The sequence below is a fragment of the Amblyraja radiata genome, chromosome 22, assembly GCF_010909765.2.
Source record: "Amblyraja radiata isolate CabotCenter1 chromosome 22, sAmbRad1.1.pri, whole genome shotgun sequence".
NCBI lineage: Eukaryota > Metazoa > Chordata > Chondrichthyes > Rajiformes > Rajidae > Amblyraja > Amblyraja radiata.
In genome coordinates this window covers 21,954,709-21,978,865 of record NC_045977.1, presented here as the reverse complement: position 1 = coordinate 21,978,865, position 24,157 = coordinate 21,954,709, and the positions used below count along the sequence as shown (strand labels likewise).

The 24,157-nt window shown below is 53.7% G+C and overlaps 1 protein-coding gene across 1 annotated transcript in view; it reads left to right on the top strand.

Moving 5' to 3' along the window:
- The window catches only part of vwa3a (von Willebrand factor A domain containing 3A), a 29,192-nt gene extending 5,783 nt beyond the window's left edge, over window positions 1-23,409 (top strand). The window contains exons 7-31 of the mRNA XM_033040606.1: window positions 578-684; window positions 1,394-1,519; window positions 2,168-2,276; window positions 2,813-2,878; window positions 4,698-4,823; window positions 4,993-5,119; window positions 5,479-5,582; window positions 6,672-6,752; window positions 7,149-7,243; window positions 7,623-7,739; window positions 7,964-8,038; window positions 9,142-9,280; window positions 9,996-10,197; window positions 11,202-11,272; window positions 11,630-11,788; window positions 12,561-12,651; window positions 13,554-13,646; window positions 14,609-14,706; window positions 15,843-15,995; window positions 16,505-16,613; window positions 16,879-17,023; window positions 17,354-17,498; window positions 20,978-21,129; window positions 22,184-22,310; window positions 23,308-23,409. Of these exons, the coding sequence (XP_032896497.1) occupies window positions 578-684; window positions 1,394-1,519; window positions 2,168-2,276; window positions 2,813-2,878; window positions 4,698-4,823; window positions 4,993-5,119; window positions 5,479-5,582; window positions 6,672-6,752; window positions 7,149-7,243; window positions 7,623-7,739; window positions 7,964-8,038; window positions 9,142-9,280; window positions 9,996-10,197; window positions 11,202-11,272; window positions 11,630-11,788; window positions 12,561-12,651; window positions 13,554-13,646; window positions 14,609-14,706; window positions 15,843-15,995; window positions 16,505-16,613; window positions 16,879-17,023; window positions 17,354-17,498; window positions 20,978-21,129; window positions 22,184-22,310; window positions 23,308-23,409 (2,919 nt within the window). The remainder of the gene's footprint in view (window positions 1-577; window positions 685-1,393; window positions 1,520-2,167; window positions 2,277-2,812; window positions 2,879-4,697; window positions 4,824-4,992; window positions 5,120-5,478; window positions 5,583-6,671; window positions 6,753-7,148; window positions 7,244-7,622; window positions 7,740-7,963; window positions 8,039-9,141; window positions 9,281-9,995; window positions 10,198-11,201; window positions 11,273-11,629; window positions 11,789-12,560; window positions 12,652-13,553; window positions 13,647-14,608; window positions 14,707-15,842; window positions 15,996-16,504; window positions 16,614-16,878; window positions 17,024-17,353; window positions 17,499-20,977; window positions 21,130-22,183; window positions 22,311-23,307) is intronic.
- The last annotated feature ends 748 nt before the right edge of the window (window positions 23,410-24,157 follow it).

Here is a 24,157-nt window from a genome sequence, read left to right as displayed (position 1 = left end):
AACAGAGATAGATAGATTCTTGATCAGTACGGGTGTCAGAGGTTATGGGGAGAAGGCAGGAGAATGGGGTTAGGAGGGAGAGATAGATCAGCCATGATTGAATGGCGGAGTAAACTTGATGGGCCAAATGGCCTAATTCCACTCCTATCCCTTATGACCTATGACCTTATGACTCCGCTCTGCCAACCTGCCTGTCAATCTCCGCTTAAAATATACCCAATGACGGCCTCAAACCTGGATGGACTCAGTGGGTCAGGCAGCATCTGTGGAGGGAATTAAGTTGTGACCCTTGTTCAGATTGTTGAGAGAAAGCTGGAAAAGAGAGCAAAGCTTGGCAAGTGATAGGTGGATACAGGGGAGGGGAGGGTTTGATTGGCAAATGTCACTTCTTTCACCCATCTGTAGTCTGCCTACTCCCTTCCTCAGATGCTGCCTGACCCGCTGAGTTTCTCCAGCACTTTGTATTTTACCTATACCATACATGAGTACATGAGGTGGTGCAAAAGAGAAAATGTGCGTGCATGTGCGTGTCTCTCCCCCCCTCTGCTCTCCCCTAACACTATGCTCCCCCCCGCAGGCCCTTATGGATGAGCAGCTGAGTGGAGTTTCACAGCTCTACCTCCTCTCCTTCGGATCCGAGCTGCACCCGCTGTGGGACACTGCACGGGATGTCAACCTCCACACGTGAGCCCTGTGTGTCCGTGACGCTTATTCACGCCTCGCTCGCAGCACGGGTGATGCTTGAGACCCTCAAGGCCGGACCCCCAGCTCCTGGCCCCTCTCTCTCGCCTCCTGAAACACTCGATAACGCCATCCTCGCCCCTCCCCAGCTGCGAGGCTTTAGACTTCACATGGGACGTAGAACAGTCCAGCATGGGAACAAGCCCTTCGGCCCACTGTGTCCGTGCCGACCAAGTCCCGGCCAATACGTTACGGTTGATACTTTAGAGATACAGCACGAAAATAGGTCCTTCAGCCCACCGGGTCTGCACTGACCAGCGATCACCCCATACACTAGCACTAACCAACACTAGGGATAGTTTACACTTTACAGAAGCAAATTAACCTGAAAACCTGTACATCTTTGGAGTGTGGGAGGAAACCAGAGCACCCGGAGAAAACCGGGTGCTCTGGGAGAACGGTCACAGGGAGAACGTACAAACTCCATACAGATAGCACCCGTAGTCAGGATCGAAACTGGGTTTCTGGCGCTGTAAGGCAGCAGCTCTACCACTGCACCACCATGCTGACTGTGATACATTATAGGAGATAAATTCCCCCATACATTACCAGCCACACTCCCCCCTCACGAAAAGACATAGGAGCAGAATCAGGCCATTCAGCCCATCGAGTCTGTGCTGCCATCCGACACTTAATGCATGTCCCCCTGCAGGTTGCATGAGGCTCGGCAGTGGGTGCAGGCCCTGCAGCCCGGCGGGAGCTGCAACCTGCTGCAGGCCCTGAAGCGGGCGGTGAGGGTGCGGCGGCTCGACTCTCTGCTGCTCGTCCTGGGAACGAGGTAAGGGCATCGCGGGAGAGACCCGACCCCAGTACCGATCCACGACGCTGGGGGGTGGGAACAGGACAGGGAATGCCACAGGACACAGGTCATCATGCAGTTTTGTTTAATTCAGAGGTACAACACGGAAACAGGCCCTTCAGCCCACCATGTCCACACCGACCAGCGATCCCCCCACATTAGATCTATCCTACACACTCGGGATAATAATATTTTATCCTTGTAATATTATTGCTGAGGTGACCCGTTGTCTTGTCAAACACATTTCATTGTACCGTTGACCCTGTGTTAACCTACATATGACAAATAAAACTGAATTGAATTGACTTACAATTTTGCCGAAGTCAATTAACCTACAAACCCACACGTCTTTGGGATGTGGGAGCAAACCTGAGCAGCTGGAGAAAACCCATGGTCACAGGGAGAAAGTACAAACTCTGTACAGACAGCGACCATAGTCAGGATCAAACCCGGGTCTCTGGCGTTGTTTGTATGGCAGCAACTCCACTGCTGCGCCACCGTGCTGCCATCTTATCCTGCTCCGTTCAGTCGGCTGATTGACAGTAAACTATGCCAGGGTGGGTGGGGGGGGGGGGTGACATTGGGATGTGGAAGGCGCTGTACAAATGCAGGTTCTCTCTCTCCCAGCCCCGACCAGCCCCCTGGGATTCTGGTCGACCATCTGCAGCAGTGCATGTTGGGAAGGTCCCTGCCTGTACAAACCGTGGCGTACGACTGCAACCACCACACTGCCCAGGTAAGACTAGCTCAGGTCTACACACCGCACCAGGTAAGGCTAGGCCAAGCCCCACACAACCAGGTAAGGCTAGGCCAGGCTCCACACAACCAGGTAAGGCTAGGCCTGGGGGCCACAGATATAGATACAGATGCTGGTATCTTGAATGAAACATGAGTGCAAGGAGAAACTCAGCGGGTCAAGGAGCATCTGTGGAGGGAAATGGAGAGTTTGAAGGGTCCCGACCCAAAACGTCACCTGTCCATACCACTCCCTCCACAGATACTGCCTGACCTGCGGCGTGTCTCCTGCGGTCTGTGTTCAGCTACTGCGCACCAGAGGGAGGGGGGGGGGTTTGTCAATCTGCATCGTCCCGGCTGTTGTCAAACTTCCCCAGGGTCGTGGAGACTGGTGATGGGTGTAGAGTAGAGGTGAATGTGTGGTTGTTGGTCAGCAGCGTGTAGGCCGGGTGGGCCGACATTCCTGTTTCTCTGCTCTATCTCTCTCTCTCTCTCGTTACGTTCTGTTTATCGCTGCCTCTCCCTCCCCGCATGCAGGAGATGCTGAGATCTCTAGCTGAGCTGAGCGGCGGTCGACATCACTCCTACTCAATGGGAACACAGGTAAATACTCCCCAGGCCCTTCCTCCCGGCCTGCTGGTATTTTACCCCCTCCCCGCCCCACTATCCTGCAATCGCCGAACGTGGCCGGGGTGAGGGGGGGGGGGTGAGGGATAGGGTCACATGTACTGGGGATTTATTTAGGGTCACGTACTGGGGATCAGTGAAAAACCTGTTATGGATGCTCTCCAAACAGATCAGATACAGAGACAGATAATGATATAATTATTAATAATTTAATATAATAACATAACATAATAGATTATAATATAATAGATAGTAGATAGACACAAAAAGCTTGAGTAACTCAGCGGGACAGGCAACATCTCTGGAGAGAACGAGTGGGTGACGTTTTGGGTCGAGACCCTTCTTCAGACTGGTTAGGGATTGGGAAACATGAGAGATATAGAAGATGATGCAAAAAAGTAACAATGATGGAGAAAACAGGCCATTAATGGTTAGCTGTTGGTTTGGTAAAAACGAGAAGCTAGTGTGATTTGGGTGGGGGAGGGATAGAGAGAGAGAGAGAGATGCAATGTCGGGGCTACCTGAAGTTAGAGAAATCAAATTCATACCACTGGGCTGGAAGCTGCCCGTGCAAAATATGAGATGCTGTTCCTCCAATTTGCGTTTAGCCTCACTCTGACAATGGAGGAGACCTAGGACAGAAAGGTCTGTGGGAATAGGAAGGTGAACTAAAGTGCACTCAACCAACAGCTGACAATGGCCTGTTTCCTCTATCATCGTTACATTTTTGCATATCTTTCATTAATTGTTCTTTATTTTACTACATCATCGTTTATATATCTCTCGTTTCCCTTATCCCTAACCAGTCTGAAGAAGGGTCTCGACCCAAAACGTCACCCATTCCTTCTCTCCAGAGATGCTGCCTGTCCCGCTGAGTTACTCCAGCTTTTTGTGTCTATCTTCGGTTTAAACCAGCATCTGCAGTTCCTTCCTACACATAATAGATAGTAGAGTCAAACAGCACGGAAACAACAGAAACAGGCCCTTCTGCCCAAGCGACCAAGATGCCCGTCTATAGTCCCACCTGCCCACGTTTGGCCCGTATCCCTCTAAACCTTGTGTCCGATGGACCTGCAGATGCTGGTTTACATCCAAGGTAGACAAAGTGCTGGAAGTCTGAAGAAGGGTCCCGACCCAAAATGTTACCCATCCTTTTTCTCTAGAGATGCTGCCTGACCTGCTGAGTTACTCCAGCACTTTGTGTCTATCTTCCTTCTAAACTTATCCTGCCCATCTATGTGTCCAAGTGTCTTCTAAATGCGTTTATATAATACCTGCCTCAACTACCTTCCCCGGCAGCTCGTTCCAAATATATACCCACCACTCTCTGTGTGAAAAAGCTGCCCCTCAGGTTCCTATTAAGACTTTCCCCTCCCCTCACCTTAAACCGATGCCCTCTGGTTCTTGATTCCCCTACTCTGGGTAAAAGACTCTGTGCATTCACCCTATTCATTCCGTGGAAGGTGGAATTCCCGGAGAGGGACAAGGAGTGGGGAGGGGAGGGGAGTGGGAGAGTTACGGGGAGGCAGCAGTTGTGGGGGGCAGGGGCGCCGGGCAGGTCAAGGGAGGGCACGGAGTGAGGGGCAAAGGGGGTGGGGGATGGGTGGGGAGTGAGGGGGATGGGCAGGTGAGATGGTAGGGGTTAGGGGAAGGGCAGATCTAGAGAGACGGGGCACGGGTGGACCGGGGGTGGGGGGCGGTAGGGGCAGGGATGGGGGGGCAGGCGCAGGGATGGGGGTGCAGGAGGTGAGGGGGAAGGGGCGGTCAGTGATGTTTTGGTGCATTTCCCCGGCAGCAGTGCTGGGGCAGCGATGCCGCGGCGCTGGGGCAGGAGCTGCAGGGAGCAGCACAGCTGCTGCAGTCGGTGGCGGAGATGCGACGAGGGCTGGTGGACGGGGCTGTCAGCTCCCTGCTGAGAGAGGTGAGGGGTCGCGGGGGGTCATGGGGGAGGGGCCACAGAGGAGGAGATGTGGGGGGTGACATTGGGGTACATGCAGGGGGGCGTGAGGGAGGGTACCGGGGGATCGGGGCGAGGTCGCAACCTCAGGGCTGTGTGAACCTCTCTCTCTCTCGCTGATCCGCGGTCACAGGTGTGGACGGAAGTCTCCGGAAGGCGGGCACCCCGGAGGTCAGAGCTGGAGGCACCGCTGACCATCGAGGCCCCCGGCGTCCGGCCCCGACCCTCGGCCCAGTGGCTGCAGCGCAACGGCCTGAGAGGTGCCTGTCTCACCCACCCCTTGCCCCCCCCCCGCAACACCTCGCCCCCCCCCCCCGCGACCCCTCACAGCCCTCCCCCCACAAGACCTCGCCCCCCCCCCGCAACACCTCGCCCCCCCCCCCCCCCGCGACACCTCGCACCCGCCTGCGACACCTCGCCCCACCCCCCCGCGACCCCTCACCCAACCACTACTGTGATCCCACACCTCTCCCTTTCCCCACCCACTGCCACGTAACTCTTCACCTCCCCCCCCCCCCGTGACCCTTTCACCCCATGTGATCTCCACTTGTGACCTTTCCCCACACCCCATCACCCTTTCCCTCTGGTGCTGTGCTCTCTGACCCCTCCTCTCCTCCAGCCCGTGGGCTGGGTCTCTACCAGGTTCTGGCCCCCAACGCCTTCCCCCGGTGTGAGCAGTACGTGCCCATCCTGCGCAAGACCGTCCGATCCACCCTGCACCAGGTAGGTCCCATCTTCCAGAACCTTCCGGCCCCTCAGCATCGCCCGACCGTACATCTCGGCTTCGGTCAGCATGGAGCAGTTGTGCCAAAGGGTCTTGTCTCCCTGTTGTCGGCCAGGATGGACACTGGGGTTGTGAAGCTGGGGGTGTTTGGGGTGAAGTTACGCTGAGCGATCGAATCCCATGGATTGCAGCCCTGAAACAAGATCAGGGTCAGGTTTATTATTGTCACCGAGGTACAGTGAAACGCTTTGTTTTGCAAGCTGTCCATACAGATCAGATAATGCTATACATAAATACAATCACGTCAAACTCAAGTACAATAGAGAGAGCAAAGGGGAAGATACAGAGTGAAGAATATAGTTCTCAGCATTGTAGCACATCAGTTCCAAAGACAAAGTCCAATGTCCGCAATGGGGTAGAAGTGAATCGGACAGTACCCTAGCTTATGGAAGTTCCGTTCAGAAGCCTGACAACAGAGGGGAAGAAGCTGTTTCAGAGTCAGATCAGATGGCACATTAAACACTTTTTCTAATGTACCATGGGATGGTGGGGGGGGGGGGGGGGGGGGGGGGGTAGTGGGGTGGGGTAAGGTGTTGCCGAGTTATTGCCAATCGTCCACTATAACCGAGTCAAGTAATATCATTGTATAAGCAGTAGAAACAAACAACTACAGATGCTGGATAATACACAAAAGGACACAAAGTGCAGGAGTAACTCAGCGGGTCAGGCAGCATCCCTGGAGAACATGACAGTTCGGGACGGGCCCTTCTTCAGACTGGTTGTAGGGGGAGAAAGCTGGAAAATAAGTTCTTCAGATTGAAGAAGGGTCCAGAACCGAAATGTCCATTCCCTCCACAGATGCTGCCTGACCCGCTAAGTTATTCCAGTACTTTGTATTTTGCTAAAGATTCCAACGTTTGGGGTTCCTAGTGACGGCACTCGGTGTAACCGTGCCAGGGTGAGCGGCGCATGGGTTACAGTGTCGGGGAGGGGTGTGAGGGGAGGGGAGGGTTGGCGATGAGGTGAAGGGAAGGGTGAGAGGTGATGTGAGGGGTCAGCAAGGCACTAATTGACTGGGTGCTCTGTAGAAAGCCATGATGCAGCTGGAGTGGTTCGACGGGACGGTGAGGAATCTTCACGTGGACCCACCCCAACTCTACCAGTATCAGGTGAGGCTCCCCCAGCCCACCCCCCCATTCACCCTCCGCCCTCCCTCTCCACTCCCCATGGCAATCCCTGACTGGCCCCCCACCCTACCCCCACTGCCGTTCCCTCTGTCTCACCCCACCCTGGGCTATCTCCCACCAGGGATGGTTGCTGACCTCTCTCTCCCTGTGACCCCTCTCTCTCCCCCCCCATGGGCCCGTCTCCACTCGTGGCCGTTCCCTGACCTCTCTCTCCCCTTGGCCCCTGTCTCTCTCCCCCTGACCTGTGCCTCTCTTCCCCCTGACCCGTTTCTATCTCCCCCAGCAGCCAATCTCTGACCCCTGTCTCCCCCTGTGGCCGTCCCCTGACCTCTCTCCCCTGACCTTTCTCCCCCTGACCCCTGATCTGTCTCTCCCCAGGGCTCCCTGTCCCGGGCGGTCAGGGGCTTCCAGCGTCGTCTCGGCTGGTTGTGTTCGGGTAGCAGACGGGTCTGGGGCAACCTGTGTGAGGAGAGGTCAGTATTTAACACCGTGACCCCGGGTCGCTACCCCGTGCCGTGACCCTGGTTTCCGTGGTGACATTGGGCGGTTGCCCTTGCGACGTGTTTCCCCTAGCGGTGACCCCGAGAGGTTGCCGTGGTGATATATGACCCCCGGGAGGTGACCCCTGCATTGGGCAGTTGCTGTGGTTACGAGTGACCCCAGTGTTGCCTTGGCGACGTGTGATCCTGGGCAGTGGCCTGGTGGATTAGCCCTGCGTTGCCATGGTGATGAGTGACCCTGGGTGGTGACCCCCAAATTGCCGTGGGACCCCTGGTGGTGACCCCTGCGTAGTCGAGGTGACGTGTGACCCCTGCGTTGCCATGATGATGTGCAATGTCCACTCTCCCACAGGGTGCTGCTGATGGTGGACACCTCGACCCTCTCCCCCGGCACCGACCCCCCCCTGCAGCTGCTCCGGCCCCTTCTCCAGCAACAGCTGCCCCGGACACAGGCCTTCAACCTGCTGGCGTGAGTGACCGCTGACCGCGGGGGTGGGGGGGGGGGTTTGGAGCAGGGGAGTGGTTTGTGGAGGGGTGGATTTGGGGGAGGGGAGGGTTTGGAGCAGGAGGGTGTTAGGGGAAATGGGGGGTTGGGAGGGGGGGGGGATTGGGGAAAGGAAGAGGTTCTGGGGAGGGGGCGCTACCACTGGTGCCGGTTTTTGACCCATTCTCCCGGCGATCTCCTCCCTCCAGGTTCGGCTCCGGGGTCCAACGCTATGGGCCGGGCCTAGTGCCCACTACACCCGCCAGCCTGCAGGCTGCCTGGAGGTGGGTTCCTGCAGCCCCCTCACCCCTCCCTCCCTCTGCCCCTCCATCGTTTTGTGCTCCCTGTGCTCCTCCCTCCCTCCCTCCTTTGCCCCTCCCTCACCCCTGCCTCCCTCCCTTGCCCCTGCCACTCTTACACCTTCCCTCCCACGCTCGCCCCTCCTTCAGAGGGGAGACGGAGTGTGGGACGGTCAGAATATTCCAGTCAGTTTGCGGCTTGGCCTGGCCATACAACGCTTCAGGAACTTCTCCTTCCCCTCTGTTAAAGCTTCTGAACGGTCCTTCCATAAGCTAGTGTACTGTCCGATTCACCTCTACCCCGTTGTGGTCTCTGGAACTGCTACGTTACAATGATGAGAACTAGATTCTGCACTCTGTATCTTCTGATTTGCTCTACCTATTGTATTTGCGTCTGACCTGATAGTATTTATGTTTAGTTTTGGAGTTTAGAAGAATGAGGGGGACCTCATGTAAAGGTACCAAATAGTGAAATGCTTGGATAGAGAATATGTGGGGAGGATGTTTCCACGAGTGGGAGAGTCTAGCACTAGAGGTCATAGCCTCAGAATTAAAGGACGTTTCTTTAGGAAGGAGACGAGGAGGAATTTCTTTAGTCAGATGGTGGTGAATCTGTGGAATTATTTGCCACAGGAGGCTGTGGAGGCCAAGTCAATAGATACTTTATTGATAGATAGATTCTTGATTAATACGGGTGTCAGGGGTTATGGGGAGAAGGCAGGAGAATGGGGTTAGAAGGGAGAGATAGATCTGCCATGATTGAATGGCGGAGTAGACTCGATGGGCCAAAAGGCTTAATTCTGCTCCTATCACTCATGACCTTTTCACTGTAGCTCTGTACACTAATAATAAACTAAACCAAACCAAACTAAACTAAATCATGGAGACCACATGCAAGAGTCGCCAGGTTTTGGTGCATTTCCACAGTTCCAGCTGTAGATGGTAGTGAAGGCCTGTTGCAGCCGTCGCCACTGTCCAGATTGTCCTGCGATCCGTCATCCCTCTCCTCTCCCGACCACCATCAGCCCCCGTGCCCCCGGGTAGAGGTGACGATAACAAACCTGAGGCTGTGTCTGCGCCCCTGACAGGTGGTGCCTGTCGCTGCAGCGTGAGGGCAGCCGGAACCTGCTGGCCGCACTGAGAGCAGCGATGGAGACCGACGTCAGCTGTCTCAGCGGACCCTGTGGGATCTACCTCCTCATCGCCGGCGCTCCCGACCAGGCCCTGGTAAGGCTTCACCGGAGAGCTGACTGCGGCAGACAATGTTCGGCCGGTCTGTAATAACGGATGGACAGGCCGGGCGGCATCTGAGGGGGGAGAAGTGGAAAATGTTTCCCACACCGGGAGGGAGGGTCAGACAGGGTTTGAATGGAGTGGAGTTTTCCTCAGGGAGAGGTCTACACTCGGTGAAACAGGCACATCGAGAATAGCTGGGGTTACTGCATGATGTATTCACAGATGTGCACAGGTATGGTTTCCAGATGTGCAGAGGTGTGGGCCACAGGTATAGAGATGTGGGCCCCAGATGTGATGTGTGGGCCCCAGATGTTCAGAGGTGTGTGGGCCCCAGATGTGGAGGCGTGGGTTCCAAATGAGGAGAGCCATGAGCTCCATATGTGAACCCTGGACTCTAAACGGAGAAGCACGGATTCCAGATGTGAAAAATCATGGCGTCCAGATGCGAGGAACCGTGGGCTCCAGATGTGAAAAGACGTGTCGTATTTGGAGTCTCAAACTTGATTTGGGAATCGTTGCGTGCTAACTAGTTAGTGGAAAGACTATACATGATTACAATCGAGCCATCCGCAGTGTACAGTTAAAGTTCAGTTGCGATCTCTTGGGATAGCAGGGTGGGCACGATGGGCTGAGTGGCCTTCACCAGCCCCCCTCCCTATAGTCTGTGACCTCTCACCGCCTCTCTCTCTCTTTCTCTCATCCTCAGGAACCTCTCGCCAGCTACGTTGCCGAGGTCACCGGAGGTCGTGAACTCCGACTCCACGTCTGCCTCTATGACCCTGAGCCCGACCCTGACCTCGGGGAGTCGGCCCCTCCCCCCCGCTACGCCTCTCCCAGGGAGATGGGGGACATCATGAGGAGTCTGGCGCGGTCGGGAGGCGGCCGGTTCCTATGGTCCCGCGAGTCGGGTGAGTGAGGGTCGGCTTGGGGGAGACTGTAAGACACAGGAACAGACCATTCAGCTCATCCAGTCTTCTCTGCCATTCAATCATGGCTTTCCCACACAGCCTTCCATCACACAGACCAGACTCCCCACTGTTCCCATCTACACTTCAAGCTGCCTCAGGAAAGCAGCCAACATAATCAAAGATGTCCTTGTCCCACCCCGGCCGTTCCTTCTTCACCCCACTCCCATCTGGCAGAAGGTACAGAAGCTTGAAAGCATGCATCATCAGACTCAGCAACAGCTTCTTCCACTCTGTTATCAGGCATCTGAATTGTCCTACCATCAGCTTCCATAAAATCTGATACGGTGGCACAGCGGTAGAGTTGCTGCCTGACAGCGCCAGAGCCCCGGGTTCGATCCTGACTACGGGTCCTTGTCTGTACAGAGTTTGTACATTCTCCCCATGACCACGTGGGTTTTCTCCAAGATCTTTGTTTTCCACCCACACTCCAAAGACGTACAGGTTTGTAGGTTAATTGACTTGGTATAAATGTGAATTGCCCCTAGTGTGTGTAGGATTGTGTTAATGTGCAGAGATCGCTGGTCGGTGCGGACTCGGTGGGCCAAAGGGCCTGTTTCCGCAATGTATCTCTAAACTAAACTGAACTAAACTAACTGTCCAATTTGCCTCTACCTCATCGCAGACAACGTCACCCATTCCTTCTCTCCAGAGTTTCTGCCTGTCCCGCTGAGTTACTCCAGCAGTTTGTGTCTACCTGTAGATACAAGGAATTGCAGATGCTGGTTTATAAACAGGTCAGGCAGCATCTCTGGACAACATGAATAGGTGACGCTTCAGGTCGGGACCCTTCTGCAGAATGGAGACATTGAAGAAGTCACCTATCAATGTCCTCCAGAGATGCTGCCTGACCCGCCGAGCTACTAGAGCGAGAGTCCACACGGTCGGGGGGAGGAGAGCGAAGGTTTCACATCCGTTTCTCAGTGAACTTTCTGGTTGGTTTTCAGGTATCATCGAAAGTGATGACATTCAGCTGATATTGGCCGAAGTGGAAAAGGCAGTCGACTACTCCAGGAAGGTGCGTGGGGGATCGTTACCTGTGTAAAACCCAGGCCATAGCGCAGTGTTAGTCAACATGTGGCACCTTCACCTGTAGGAGGGGAGTCTGTCTGTGAGCACGTGCCCGTGTGTGGTGTGTCCGTGTGTGGTGTGTCCGTGAGCGCGTGTCCGTGTGCGGTGTGTCCGTGTTTGGTGTGTCAGTGAGCGCGTGTACTTGTGGTGTGTCCGTGAGCGCGTGTCCGTGTGTGGCGTGTCTGTGAGCATGTGCCCGTGTGTGGCATGTCCGTGTGTGTCTTGTTGCCGTGTCCGTCACTGTTCTCTCTCCCCCCGCTCTCCCCTGTTGCCGTGTCCGTCACTGTTCTCTCTCCTCCCGCAGTGCGCCCTGTTGCTCGAGTCCCTCCACCGGCGTTCGGGAAGGCTGGCTGCAGACGAGCGGGTCCCACCGGGTGGCCTTGAGGTGGTGCTGAAGGAGGGGTGTCGCAGCCCCCTGAAGCTGCAGGCTCCGAAGCCCACTGCCCTCTCCCTGGCCAGAATGGTACCATATACTCCGTCTCCGCCAACGCAGACTGGTCCTACCCTTGCAAACTGCCCCTCCCTCACAGTAGATCACTGTTGAATCAACCAGCCATATAAAGGGCAGCACAGAGGCGCAGTGGTAGAGCTGCCTTACAGCTCCACAGACCCGGGTTTGAACCTAACTACGGGTGATGTCTGTACGGTGTTTGCACGTTCTCCCTGTGACCACGCGGGTTATCTTGAGATCTTTGATTTCCTCCCACATTGCAAAGACGTGCGGGTTTGTAGGTTAATTGACTTTTGTAAATTGCCCCTGGTGTGTAAGGCAGAACTAGTGGACAGGTGCTCAATGGTCAGCATGGACTCGGAGGGGCCTGTTTCCATGCTGTTTCTAAACTAAACTAAAGTGAGCTAAACTAAATTGAACAAACTAAACCCCTTGGCAAAGGTTCAGCTGTCCCAGGAGGGCGTGTGGGGAGGGAAACGGGGTGGGGGAAAATATGGGGGGAGAGGGGAGTGGTTGGGGGAAGGGTGTGGGGAGAGAGGGGGATGAGGGAGAGAGGCTGGGTGGGAGGAGAGGGGTGTTGAGGGGAGGGGTGATGGGGTCAGGGGAGGGGTAGGAGGAGAGGGGTGATGAGAGTGATGGGGGAGGGAGCAGAGGGATGGGAGAGAGTAAGGGCCGGATGGGCGGTGAGGGGAGAGAGAAGGGGTAGGAGGGGAGGGTGGGGGATGGGATGGAGGTGTGGGGGGAGAGGGGCGAGGATTAACGGGATCGTTCTGTGCGCCTGCAGCGAGCTCTGGTGGACGGGGGCGGGGAGAGAGTGTCGGCGTTCAAAGCCTTGACCTGGCGTCCAAGCAGCGGAAAGACGGCCACCGCTCCAGGTGGGTTAGCAGGCAAGGCTCGGGCGGAGTGGCCTGCCCCTCCACTGAAGGCCACTCTGCCCCTCCACACAGTGATAAACTGAAGCTTCCCTCTCCCTCCCCTGTTCCCAGACACCGCCCACACTACACACCTCCCCATCCCCACCCATGACCCATTTAAATCAGATATTGCGTTCAGTTTTGGTCAGCCTGCTATGGGATGGATGTTGTTACGATGGAAAGGGTGCAGAGAAGTTTTATGAGGATATTGCCAGGACTTGAGATCCTGAGCATTAGGGAGAGGTTGAACAGGCAAGGACTATATTCCTTGGAGCGCAGGAACATTGCGAGTGATTTTATAGAGGTTTACAAAAGTCATGAGAGGAATGGATTGGGTAGACACACAGGGACTCCTTGCCCAGAGTAGGGAATTTGAGAACCAGAGGGCATAGGTTTAAGATGAGGAGGGAGAGATTTAATAGGAACCTAAGGGGCAATTATTTCTCTTGATGGTGGTGAGGGTATGGAATGAGCTGCTGGAGGAGGCAGTTGAGGCAGGGACTATAGCGATGTTTGAGAAGCATTTAGCAAGGTACTTGGACAGGATGCATTCAGAGCGATAGGGGCCAAGCGCAGGGACTAGAATAGATGGGGCATTTTGGCTGGCATGGACATGTTGGGCTGAAGGGCCTGTTTCCATGCAGTATGACTCTATCTTCTGCCCGATGTGAGCGGAGAGAAGGATGCATGACTGGGGTGGGAATCGGTGGCTACCCCTGGGGGCAGCTGGTGATCCCCTGCCCCCCCCTGCCCCTCCCTCCCCCCACCCCTCTGAAGGTGTGGACCACCAGGGATGGGCGGGCTGTGCCCACCTCTCACCACGGGGCTCCGATACGCATGTAACACGGCTGTTTGTCCACCAGCTCGCCCCAGCCACACGCGGACACGCCCCACGGGCCGGGCCAGGAGGAAGGTGACGAGCTCGGCCTTTTACACGGATCAAGGGAGGAAAGTGGGTGAGTACAACTGTGGGCAGAGAACAGGAACCGGCCCATCAGCCCATCATGTCTGTGCCAACCATGATCTATTTAATCCCTCTGCCCGCACATGATCCATATCCCTCCATTTCCTGTATATCCATGAGCCTATCCAAAAGCCTCTTAAACACCACTATCGTTTCTGTCTCCACCACCACCGCTGGCAACGCGTTCCAGGCACCCACCACCCACTGTGTAAAAAAACAATCCCACACATCTCTTTTAAACTTTGCCCCTCTCGCCTTAAAGCTATGCCCCAATACTGTAGACACAAGGAATTGCAGATGCTGGTTTACAAAAAAGGTCACAAAGTGCTGGAGTAACTCAGCGGGTCCGGCTGCATATTGGAGGACATGGATAGGTGACGTTTTGGGTCTGGACCCTTCTTCGGACTGATTCTATCGCATTTTCTCATACCCATGCAAGTTCTGCATGTTAGATGTTGTCCAAGATGATAAAAACATCTTGATGTAAAATATTCTGGGGCGGTGCAGTGGGTGGAGCTGCTGCCTCACAGCACCAGAGACCTCCGGGTTCGATGCTGACCTCAGGTGCGGTCTGTGTGGAGTTTTTACATTTCCTCCAGGTGCTCCGATTCAACATCCAAAAGACGTGCGCGTTTGCAGGTTAATTGGCTTCGGTAAATTGCTCCTGGTTTATTGGGAGTGGATGAGAAAGTGGGATAACATCGAACGAGTGTGAATGGGAAATAGACATAAAGTGCTGGAGTAACTCAGCGGGTCAGGCAGGGTCTCTGGAGAAAAGGAATAGGTGATGTTTCGGGTCGGAACCCTTCTTCACGCTGCAGGTGGTCGGTGTGGACTCGGTGGGCCGAAGGGCCTGTTTCCGTGCTGTATCTCTAAGTTAAGCCTGCAGCTCGAGGTGTGGGGGGATTGTGTGTCGAGGCCTCGGGGTCTGAGCGGCTGCCTCTGTGTTGGCAGGAGCCGTGTACCAGACACCGCCCGGAACGAGACGGGGCAGATCGGTGATCCCCTCCATCACACTGCCACGGGAGGAGGAGGTTTGCACCACCGCGGCGGTAAGGCCTGTCCCACACCCACTCCCCCAGCACCCACTCCCCCAGCACCCACTCCCCCACTCCCAGCACCCACTCCCCCACTCCCAGCACCCACTCCCCCACTCCCAGCACCCACTCACTCCCAGCACCCACTCCCCACTACCCGCACCCACTTCCCCCCCTCCACACCACTCCCCCCACCCCCCCCCCCCCCCCCCTCCCCCACTCCCCCACCCCACTACCCCCATCCCATTCCCCTCACCCCATCACCCACTCCCCCCCCCCAGTCCCCTTACCACTCCCAGCACCCACTCCCCCACTCCCAGCACCCACTCCCCCACTCCCAGCACCCACTCCCCCACTCCCAGCACCCACTCCCCCACTCCCAGCACCCACTCCCCCAACACCCACTCCCCCAGCACCCACTCCCCCAGCACACACTCCCAGCACCCACTCCCAGCACCCACTCCCCCACTCCCAGCACCCACTCCCAGCACCCACTCCCCAAGCACCCACATCCCCACTCCCAACACCCACTCCCCCACTCCCAGCACCCACTCCCCCAGCATCCACTCCCCCACTCCCAGCACCCACTCCCAGCACCCACTCCCCCAGCACCCACTCCCCCAGCACCCACTCCCCCAGCACCCACTCCCCCACTCTCAGCACCCACTCCCCCAGCACCCACTCCCCCAACCCACTCCCCCAGCACCCACTCCCCAAGCACCCACATCCCCACTCCCAACACTCACTCCCCCACTCCCACTCCCAGCACCCACTCCCGCACAGCTACAGGAGACATCGCACAGTCCGCACCCCACTGAACAAATCCTCAGGGTTTGGTTTCTGGCTCTGTGTAAACTCTCCACACCCCCTCCCTTTCACTGTGACCCCTCCAAGATCCTGGCCCACTCTACCCCTTCTCCACATCCCCTTCACTGTATCTTCTTGGGGACCCCCTCCCCAATCAATACCCCCTGTAGATTCTGCACCTTCCCTAGGCCCCCACCCGACACTTTGACCTTCACTCCATGGAGAAAGCCTCTCTGTCCTCTCTCTCCCTGCCCACACTGACGCTGCCCACATTGACTCTGCCCCTATTGAACCTGCTCTCTCCCTGCCTGTCACTGACTCTCTCTCACCCCCCCATGGTGCAGTGGCTGCGGTGTCAGGCCGTGGGGCGGCTGGGCCTGGACCTGCACCGATTGGCGTTGGGCGGTGGCTGCCGGCACGGAGCGTCGCTGGTGCGGAGCCTGGGCCGCAGGGTGGGCGCCCGGCACTGTGCCTCCCTCCCCACCGTCACCATCAACGTGAGTATGGCCGGGGTTGATCAGGTGGGAGGGACGGGGTAGAGGGGGAGGGGATGGGGGGGAGAGGGTAGAGGGGGGAGTGGAGGGGCTAGTTCGGATAGACCCAAAAAGTTAAGTTGGATTGGTAGTAAGGAAGGCAAGAGGACTGGAATACAAAAACAGAGATGTAATGCTGAGGCTGTATAAGGCGCTGGTCAGGCAGCATTTGGAGTATTGCACTATTATTGTTTGTTTTTTATGTGTATGCACACACATTGAACTTTTTTTTTTTTCTCATTTATTATATTGTTTACAGTGTACTATGTTTACACATTCTGTTGTGCTGCTGCAAATAAGAATTTCATTGTTCTATCTGGGACATGTGACAATATGGGACATGTGACATTGGGGAAGGGGTGGAGGAGGGGGCAGGGGCTGAGGGAACCCTGACCAAGTGGTGACGTTGGGGTAGGGTGGGGTCAGGGGCTAGGGATCTCCGGCCGGTGGGTGACTTTGCTGTGCTGTTCCAGGCCCAGCAGAGACACTTGTACCTGCAGCCGCATGAACTGGACGAGTACATGGGACAGGTGCGGCAGCTGCTGCGTCGCTACCTGCAGCGGCTGCAGTGGCTCCTGTCAGGTAAGGACCCCTCCCCCTCCACACTCCCACCCTCACCTTTCCCCTCTCCCCTCACCCTCGCCCTTCCCTGCTGGTCGCCCTCCCCATCCCGTCTCCTCTCTACCTCCTCCCTTTTCTACCCTGTCCCCTCTCCTCACCATCCCTTCTCCACTCCGGCCCCTCACCATCCCCTCTCCGCCCCGGCCCCGCAGTAGGCTATGGCGGGGTGTGTGTGTGTGTGTGTGTGCCACTGCCGACAGGGTTTTGCCGGGATGTGTTTGTCCAGGGAGCAGGCGTCTGTTCGGCAGCATCGTGGAGAAGCGAGTCTGTATCTGCATCGACACGTCGGGATCCACCCAGCCTTACCTGGCTGCTCTGAGGAAGGAGCTAACCTCCCTCATCTGGGAACAGCTCCGAACCAATGTCCACAGGTGAGCGGGGAGGGAGGGGGGAGGGGGGGGGGGACCTGGGCTGCTGCACTGACCCCTCCCTCGGTAAATTCCCCACAGTGAACATAGCCCCAAGAGGACAATCCAGACCATAGAACCAGTGTGGACAGGTGATCGATGGGTCAGCATGGACTCGGTGGGCCGAAGGGCCTGTTTCCGTGCTGTATAACTAAACTAAATAAAACTGACCTTGGGTGCTGCCTGTGCAGAGTTTGCACGTTCTCCCTGTAACTGCGTGGGTTTCCTCCAGTTTCTTCCCACACCCTAGACGTGCGGGTTTGATCACCTCTGTCTCTTGTTCCTTTGCTGCAGCTTCAACCTGCTGTCGTTCGCAGACACTGTGCGGAGCTGGAGGGAGGGTCTGCAGGAGGTGACCGATGCCTCGTGCCACGACGCCGTGCAGTGGGTGGGGGGCACCTTGGCTCAGGGCAGCACCAGCACCCTGGCGGCACTGCAGGTCAGCGATCGCCGGACAACTGGCCGGAAAACTCTCCCCGTGTTACACCCACCACATCACCCACACACTCCCCCTGCACCACCCACACACCCCCACCGCACCACCCGCACACACTCCCCCTGTGCCACAGCTCCCCGCACACCCTCCTCCTTGCTCCCCACACACTATCCTCACTCTACCCCCGTACCACATGCTCCAATGAGCGTTTGACAGCACTGGGCCTGTACTCGCTGGAGTTTGGAAGGATGAGGGGACACCTCAATGAAACTTACCGAATAGTGAAAGGCCTGGATAGAGTGAATGTGGAGAGGATGTTTCCACGTGTGGGAGTGTCTAGGATCAGTGGGCATTGCCAAAGAATAAAAGGACATAATTGTAGAAAGGAGATGAGGAGGCCAAGTCATTGGGTATTTTTTAAGACAGAGATTGACAGATTATTTATATTCCCTTTATATAGTCACTTTATTGTTTTGGCTGTGCCCTCTTGTCCCTTTATTCTGGGGCTTTGCCCTCTGCTCCCTGTAACCTGGGGCTGTGCCCACAGGTCCTACACTGTTAAAGTAACTTGTACTGAAACCTACCAGGGAGAAGGCAATTCTGGATTTAGTATTGTGTAATAAACCGGATTTGATAAAGGGAACTCAAGATAAAAGAACCATTAGGAGGTAGTGACCATAATATGATGTTTTAATCTGCATTTCGAGAGGGAGAAGGTAAAATCAGAAATGTCAATATTGCAGTTGAACAAAGGGGACTATGGAGGCATGAGGGAGGAGCTGGCCAAAGTGGGCTGGAAAGTGACCCTAGCGTGGATGACGGTCTCTGGCCAAGACCGTAAGAAATTGCACAGAGCTGTGGAGGTAGCCCAGTCCATCACATGAACCAGACCTTGCGGCACAGCGGCGCAGCGGTAGAAGTGCTGCCTTTCAGCGCAAGAGACCCCGGTTTGATCCTGACTTCGGGTGCCGTCTGTATGGAGTTTGTACGTTTCACCAGGTTCACCAGGTTAATTGCCAGAATGGCGGGACTGAAATATGAGGAAAGAATGGATCGACTGGGCTTATATTCACTGGAATTTAGAAGGATGAGAGGGTATCTTATAGAAACATGTTAAATTCTTAAGGGATTGGACAGGCTAGATGCAGGAAAAATGTTCCCGATGTTGGGGGAGTTCAGAACCAGGGGTCACTGTTTAAGAATAAGGGGTAGGCCATTTAGGACAGAGATGAGGAAGAAAAAAATTCACCCAGAGAGTGAATCTGTGGAATTCTCTGTCACAGAAGGCCAATTCACTGGATGTATTCAAGAGAGAGTTAGATATAGCTCTAATGGAATCAAAGGATATGGGGAGAAAGCAGGAACGGGTTACTGATTTTGGATGATCAGCCATGATCATATTGAATGACGGTTCTGGCTCGTAGGGCCAAATGGCCTACTCCTGCACCTATTTTCGATGTTTCTATGTTCTCCCCTTGACCTGCGTGGGTTTTCTCCGAGATCTTCGGTTTCCTTGCACACTCCAAAGACGTACAGGTTTGTAGGTTAATTGGCTTGGGATAAATGTAAAATCATCCCTAGTGTGTGTAGGGTAGTATTAATGTGTGGCGATCGCTGGTCGGTCCAGACTCGGTGGGCAGAAGGGCCTGTTTCCCCGCTGTTTCTGTAGACTAGACTAGACACTCCCACCATGAAGGTGGTCTCTACCCAAAAGGCGGAGATTGACAGATTCTTGATTAATATGGGTGTCAAACATTATGGGGCAAAGGCAGGAGAATTGGGTTGAGAGGGAAAGATAGATCAGCCATGATTGAATGATGGAGTAAACTTGGTTGGCAGACAGGAAACAAAGAGTAGGGATTAGCGGATATTATTAAATGTGAGGTTATCCACTGTGGTGGCAAGAACAGGAAGGCAGATTATTATCTGAATGATGTCAGGTTAGGAAAAGGGGAAGTACAACAAGACCTGGGTGTCCTTGTACATCAGTCACTGAAAGTAAGAATGCAGGTACAGCAAGCAGTGAAGAATGCTAATGGCATGTTGGCCATCATAACAAGAGGAGTTGAGTATAGGAGCAAAGAGGTCCTTCTGCAGTTGTACAGGGCCCTGGTGAGACCACATCTGGAGTATTGTGTGCAGTTTTGGTCTCCTAATTTGAGGAAGGACATTCTTGCTATTGAGGGAGTGCAGCGTAGGTTCACGAGGTTAATTCCTGGGATGGCGGGACTGTCATATGATGAAAGAGTGGAGCGACTGGGCTTATATTCACTGGGATTTAGAAGGATGAGAGGGGTTCTTATAGAAACATATAAAATTATTAAGGGATTGGTAGCACTAGATGCAGGAAACATGTTCCCGATGTTGGGGGAGTCCAGAACCAGGAGCCACAGTTTAAGAATAAGGGGTAGGCCATTTAGAACTGAGATGAGAAAAAAACTTTTTCACCCAGAGAATTGTGAATTTGTGGAATTCTCTGCCTCAGAAGGCAGTGGAGGCTGATTCGCTGGTTGCTTTCAAAAGGGAGTTAGATAGAGCTCTAAGGGCCAGCGGAATCAAGGGATATGGGGAGAAGGCAGGAATGAGGTACTGATTGTGGATGATCAGCCATGATCACAATGAATGGATGTGCTGGCTCGAAGGGCCAAATGTCCTACTCCTGCACCTACTGTCTAGAATAGAATAGTTTCTTTATTGTCATTGTAACATGAACCATGTACAACGAAATTGTAAAATGTCAGTCAGTCAGTGCACCATTCAAACATTTCTAAAAGCTAACGATACATACAAGGTAAAATATTTAAAAAGATAAACAACTAAAATAAATATCATAAAAATAGCACGCATAAACACCCAGCCCTACATCCTTCTGTCGATTTCATGTATGTATGTATCGCCCCTGCGTTCCTTGGCGGCTACATTTAGTGCCTTTATAGCAGTGGGGTAAAAACTGTTTTTAAGTCTGTTTGTCCTTGTCCTTGTAGATCTGTACCGTCTGCCTGACGGTAACAGTTCAAACAGGGAGTGTCCGGGGTGGGAAATGTCCTTTATAATACTCTGGGATTTTTTGATGCAGCGGGAACAGTGTAATTCCTCCAAGGTAAGGAGAGGGCATCCGACAATCCTCTGGGCGTTGTCAATGGCCCTCTGGAGCGCTTTCCTCTGAGCCGCTGTGCAGCTGGTGTACCATACGCATACACAGTATGTTAGGAGGCTCTCAATGGAGCACCGATAAAAGGACAGCAGCAGTCTCTGAGTGATGTTATTCTTCCTGAGCACCCTCAGGAAGTGCAGTCTCTGCTGGACCTTTTTCAGCAGCGCAGAGGTGTTCACGCTCCACGTCAGGTCCTCCTCAATATGGATTCCCAGGAAGCGGAAATCCGCCACCCTCTCCACACAGTCCCCTCTGATAATTAATGGTACCATGTCTATGAATCTATGTACACTGCCACTGACGTTTGCTCCTGCTGCGTTGCCCACAGGCGGCATTTGGTCACGCGGGCGTGCAGGGGGTGTACGTGCTGACGGACGGGAAGCCGGACTCCAGCTGTTCCAGCGTTCTGCAGGAGACGCGGAGGATGAACCAGGGGAGAAGAGTCAGAGTGCACACTGTGTCTCTCTGCTGCACAGACAGGTGAGGGTTTAGTTTACAGTGACTGAGATACAGTGAAAAGCTTTTTTGTTGCGTGCTATCCAGTCATCGGAGAGTCTACACATGACTACAAGTGTGTATGAAGGAACTGCAGATGCTGGTTTACACCGAAGATAGGCACAAAATGCTGGTGTAACTCAGCGGGACAGGCTGCATCTCTGGAGGGAGGGAACGGGGTCGTTTTGGGACGAGACTGAAGAAGGATCTCGACCCAAAACATCATACATTCCTTCCCTCCAGTGATGCGGCCTGTCCCGCTGAGTTACTCCAGCATTTTGTGTCTATATACACGATTACAACCAAGCCGTCCACTGTGTACAGGTACATGATAAAGAGAATAACGTTTAGTGCAAGATAAAGTCCAGTAAAGTCTGATTAATGATAGTCCGAGGGTCTCCCATGAAGTAGACAGTAGCTCAGGACTGCTCTCTAGTTGGTGATAGGGTGGTTCAGTTGCCTGATAACAGCTGGGAAGAAACTGTCCCTGAATACCTCTTGCCTGATGGGAGAGGGGAGAAGAAGGAGTGACCGGGGTGAGACACGTCCCTAATTATGTTGCTGGCCTTGTGGGGGTGGGGTCTGTCTGCGGTTGTCTAAATGATCTACCCACCGTGTTCCCCAGCCCATCAGCAACTAACTCCTGGCTACACAGAACAGTACAGCACAGGAACAGGCCCTTCGGCCCACAATGTCCGTGCCGAACATAGCGCCAAGTTAAACCGAAAAAAGTTCTGAACATGGATAAGTGACGTTTCAGGTCGGGATCCTTATTCAGACTGAGACTGACAAAGTTCAACTGGTCTCATCTGCCAGCACGTGATCCATATCCCTCCATTCCCTGCATTTCTCACTATTGTATCTGCGTCCACCACCACCCCCGGCAGCGCACTCCAGGCACTCGCCATTCTGTGCAGATAACTAGCCCCGCACATCTCCTTTAAGCTTTGCCCCTCTCACCCTAAAGCTCTGCTCTCTAGGCAGTACCACATTGGGGGAGAAGGATCTGACCCTCGCTCTCTGGTTGTTCTGCCCACAGCACTGCCAACGAGTTCCTCAAGTCGCTGGCAGCTCAGAACCGAGGTCGCTTCCACCGCTGCTATGGAGCTACGGACGGGCAGCTGGTCGCTCACACAATGCTCACGGGAGGCTTCGCCGATGAAGACGTACGTCTCCGAGATTGTTTTATTGAAGTTATCTGTTATTATTAATGTTCTATTGGAAGTGATTATTTCTGTGCTGTGAATATTGACACCAAACCAGAGTCAAACCTACTGCATACATTGTAAAACAACAAACAGAATCTATTTATTCATGCAACATTAAACAGAATATATTTGTCCACAGAACAACAAACAGAATCTAACTGTTGATGGAACAAAAAAAAATCTATTTATTTTTGAGACAGAAAAAAGTAATATATTTATTTGTAACAAAAACAGTTTTGTTTTTTTCATGAGACAACAAACAGAGTCTATTTGTATGTGAGACATTGGTAGATGGGTGCAGTATGTGAAAAAGGCCAGAGGTGAGAAGGGAGACAAAAAAGGGTGTCAGATACGGAGAGAAGAGGGGGAGTGAAATTTTAAAGCCACAGGGAGAGATATGGGTGGGTGGGGACGGGGTGGGAGAGAAAGAGAGGCAACATAATGGGAGAAATGGGGTGGGGGGGGGGGGGGAACAAAGGAAGAGTGTGAAAGCGGGAGAGGGTTACTTAAAATTGGAGAAATCATTGTTCATATAATTGAGTTGTAAACCATCAAAGCCTTCTCCTGCCCACTCCATCATTGTGAAGAAGGGTCCCAACATGAAACGTCGCCATTCCATTCCTGTGGATGCTGCCCGACCCATTGAGTTACTTCAGCACTTTGTGCTTTGCTGAAGAATTCAGCATCTGCAGACTCTTGTGTGTCTGTGTAACCACAGTTAGATAACATGGTCTGGAGTTGGGTGCAATGTTTGGTCTTTGGGAAATGCACGCAGCAGGTGACCTTCCCATACTTCCAACATATGGACCATAATTCAGACTTTGGACTGTTTTTTTCCTTGTAAACAGCAGCAAAAGATGGTGACTGCATTTGTGGTTGTGCAAAAAAATGTCACTGTACTGTGCATACACAACAATAAAGAACCATTGTAAACTGCTGTGTTCTCTACCTCCAGGATCCCAACCTTCCTGACTTTGAGGGTGACGATTTAAAAAGGCTTTCTGAAGAAATTACTAAAGCACGAAGGTTCCTGTCTGAAGCACAGTCCTTCAGGTAGGTGCCAGTGTGGGACCTCTGTCATTCCAGCTCCAATCAAGAGCGACACACAGTGGTGCAGTAGGTAGAGCTGCTGCCTCACAGAGCCAGAGACCCAGGTTTGATCCTGACCTCGGATGCTGTCTTTATGTGGAGTTTGCACGTCCTCCCTGTGACTCTGTGGGTTTTGTTCGGGTGCTCCGGTTTCCTTCCACATCCCAAAGACGTGTGGGTTTGGTTAATTGGCCCTCTGTAAATTGTCCCTAGAAAGTGGAATAACATAGATCTAGTGTGAACGTGTAATCGATGGTCGGCGTGGACTCGGTGGGCCGAAGGGTCTGTTTCAGTGCTTTATCTTTCAGTCGATCAATCATTCTCTGCATTTGCAGAGAGATCGGATAGACGATGTTTCGGATCGGGTCCCTGCTCCAGAAACAGCATCCCAACCAGTCGTGTTTCTGATCCGAATCATCATCTGTCCACGGATGCTGGACATCTGACATAAAAACAGGAAAATACTGGAATTATCAAGGCAAAAGTGTTTTATTATCATATGTCCCAGACAAAATAATGAAATTCTTACTTGCGCTAGCACAAGTGAATATTTACTTTGTAGGAAAGAACTGCAGATGCAAGTTTAAATCGAAGGTAGACACAAAATGTTGGAGTACGTAACTCAGCAGGACAGGCAGCATCTCTGGAGAGAAGGAAATGGGTGACATTTCCGGTTGAGACCCTTCTTCAGACTTACTTTATGTGTATTCAGAATA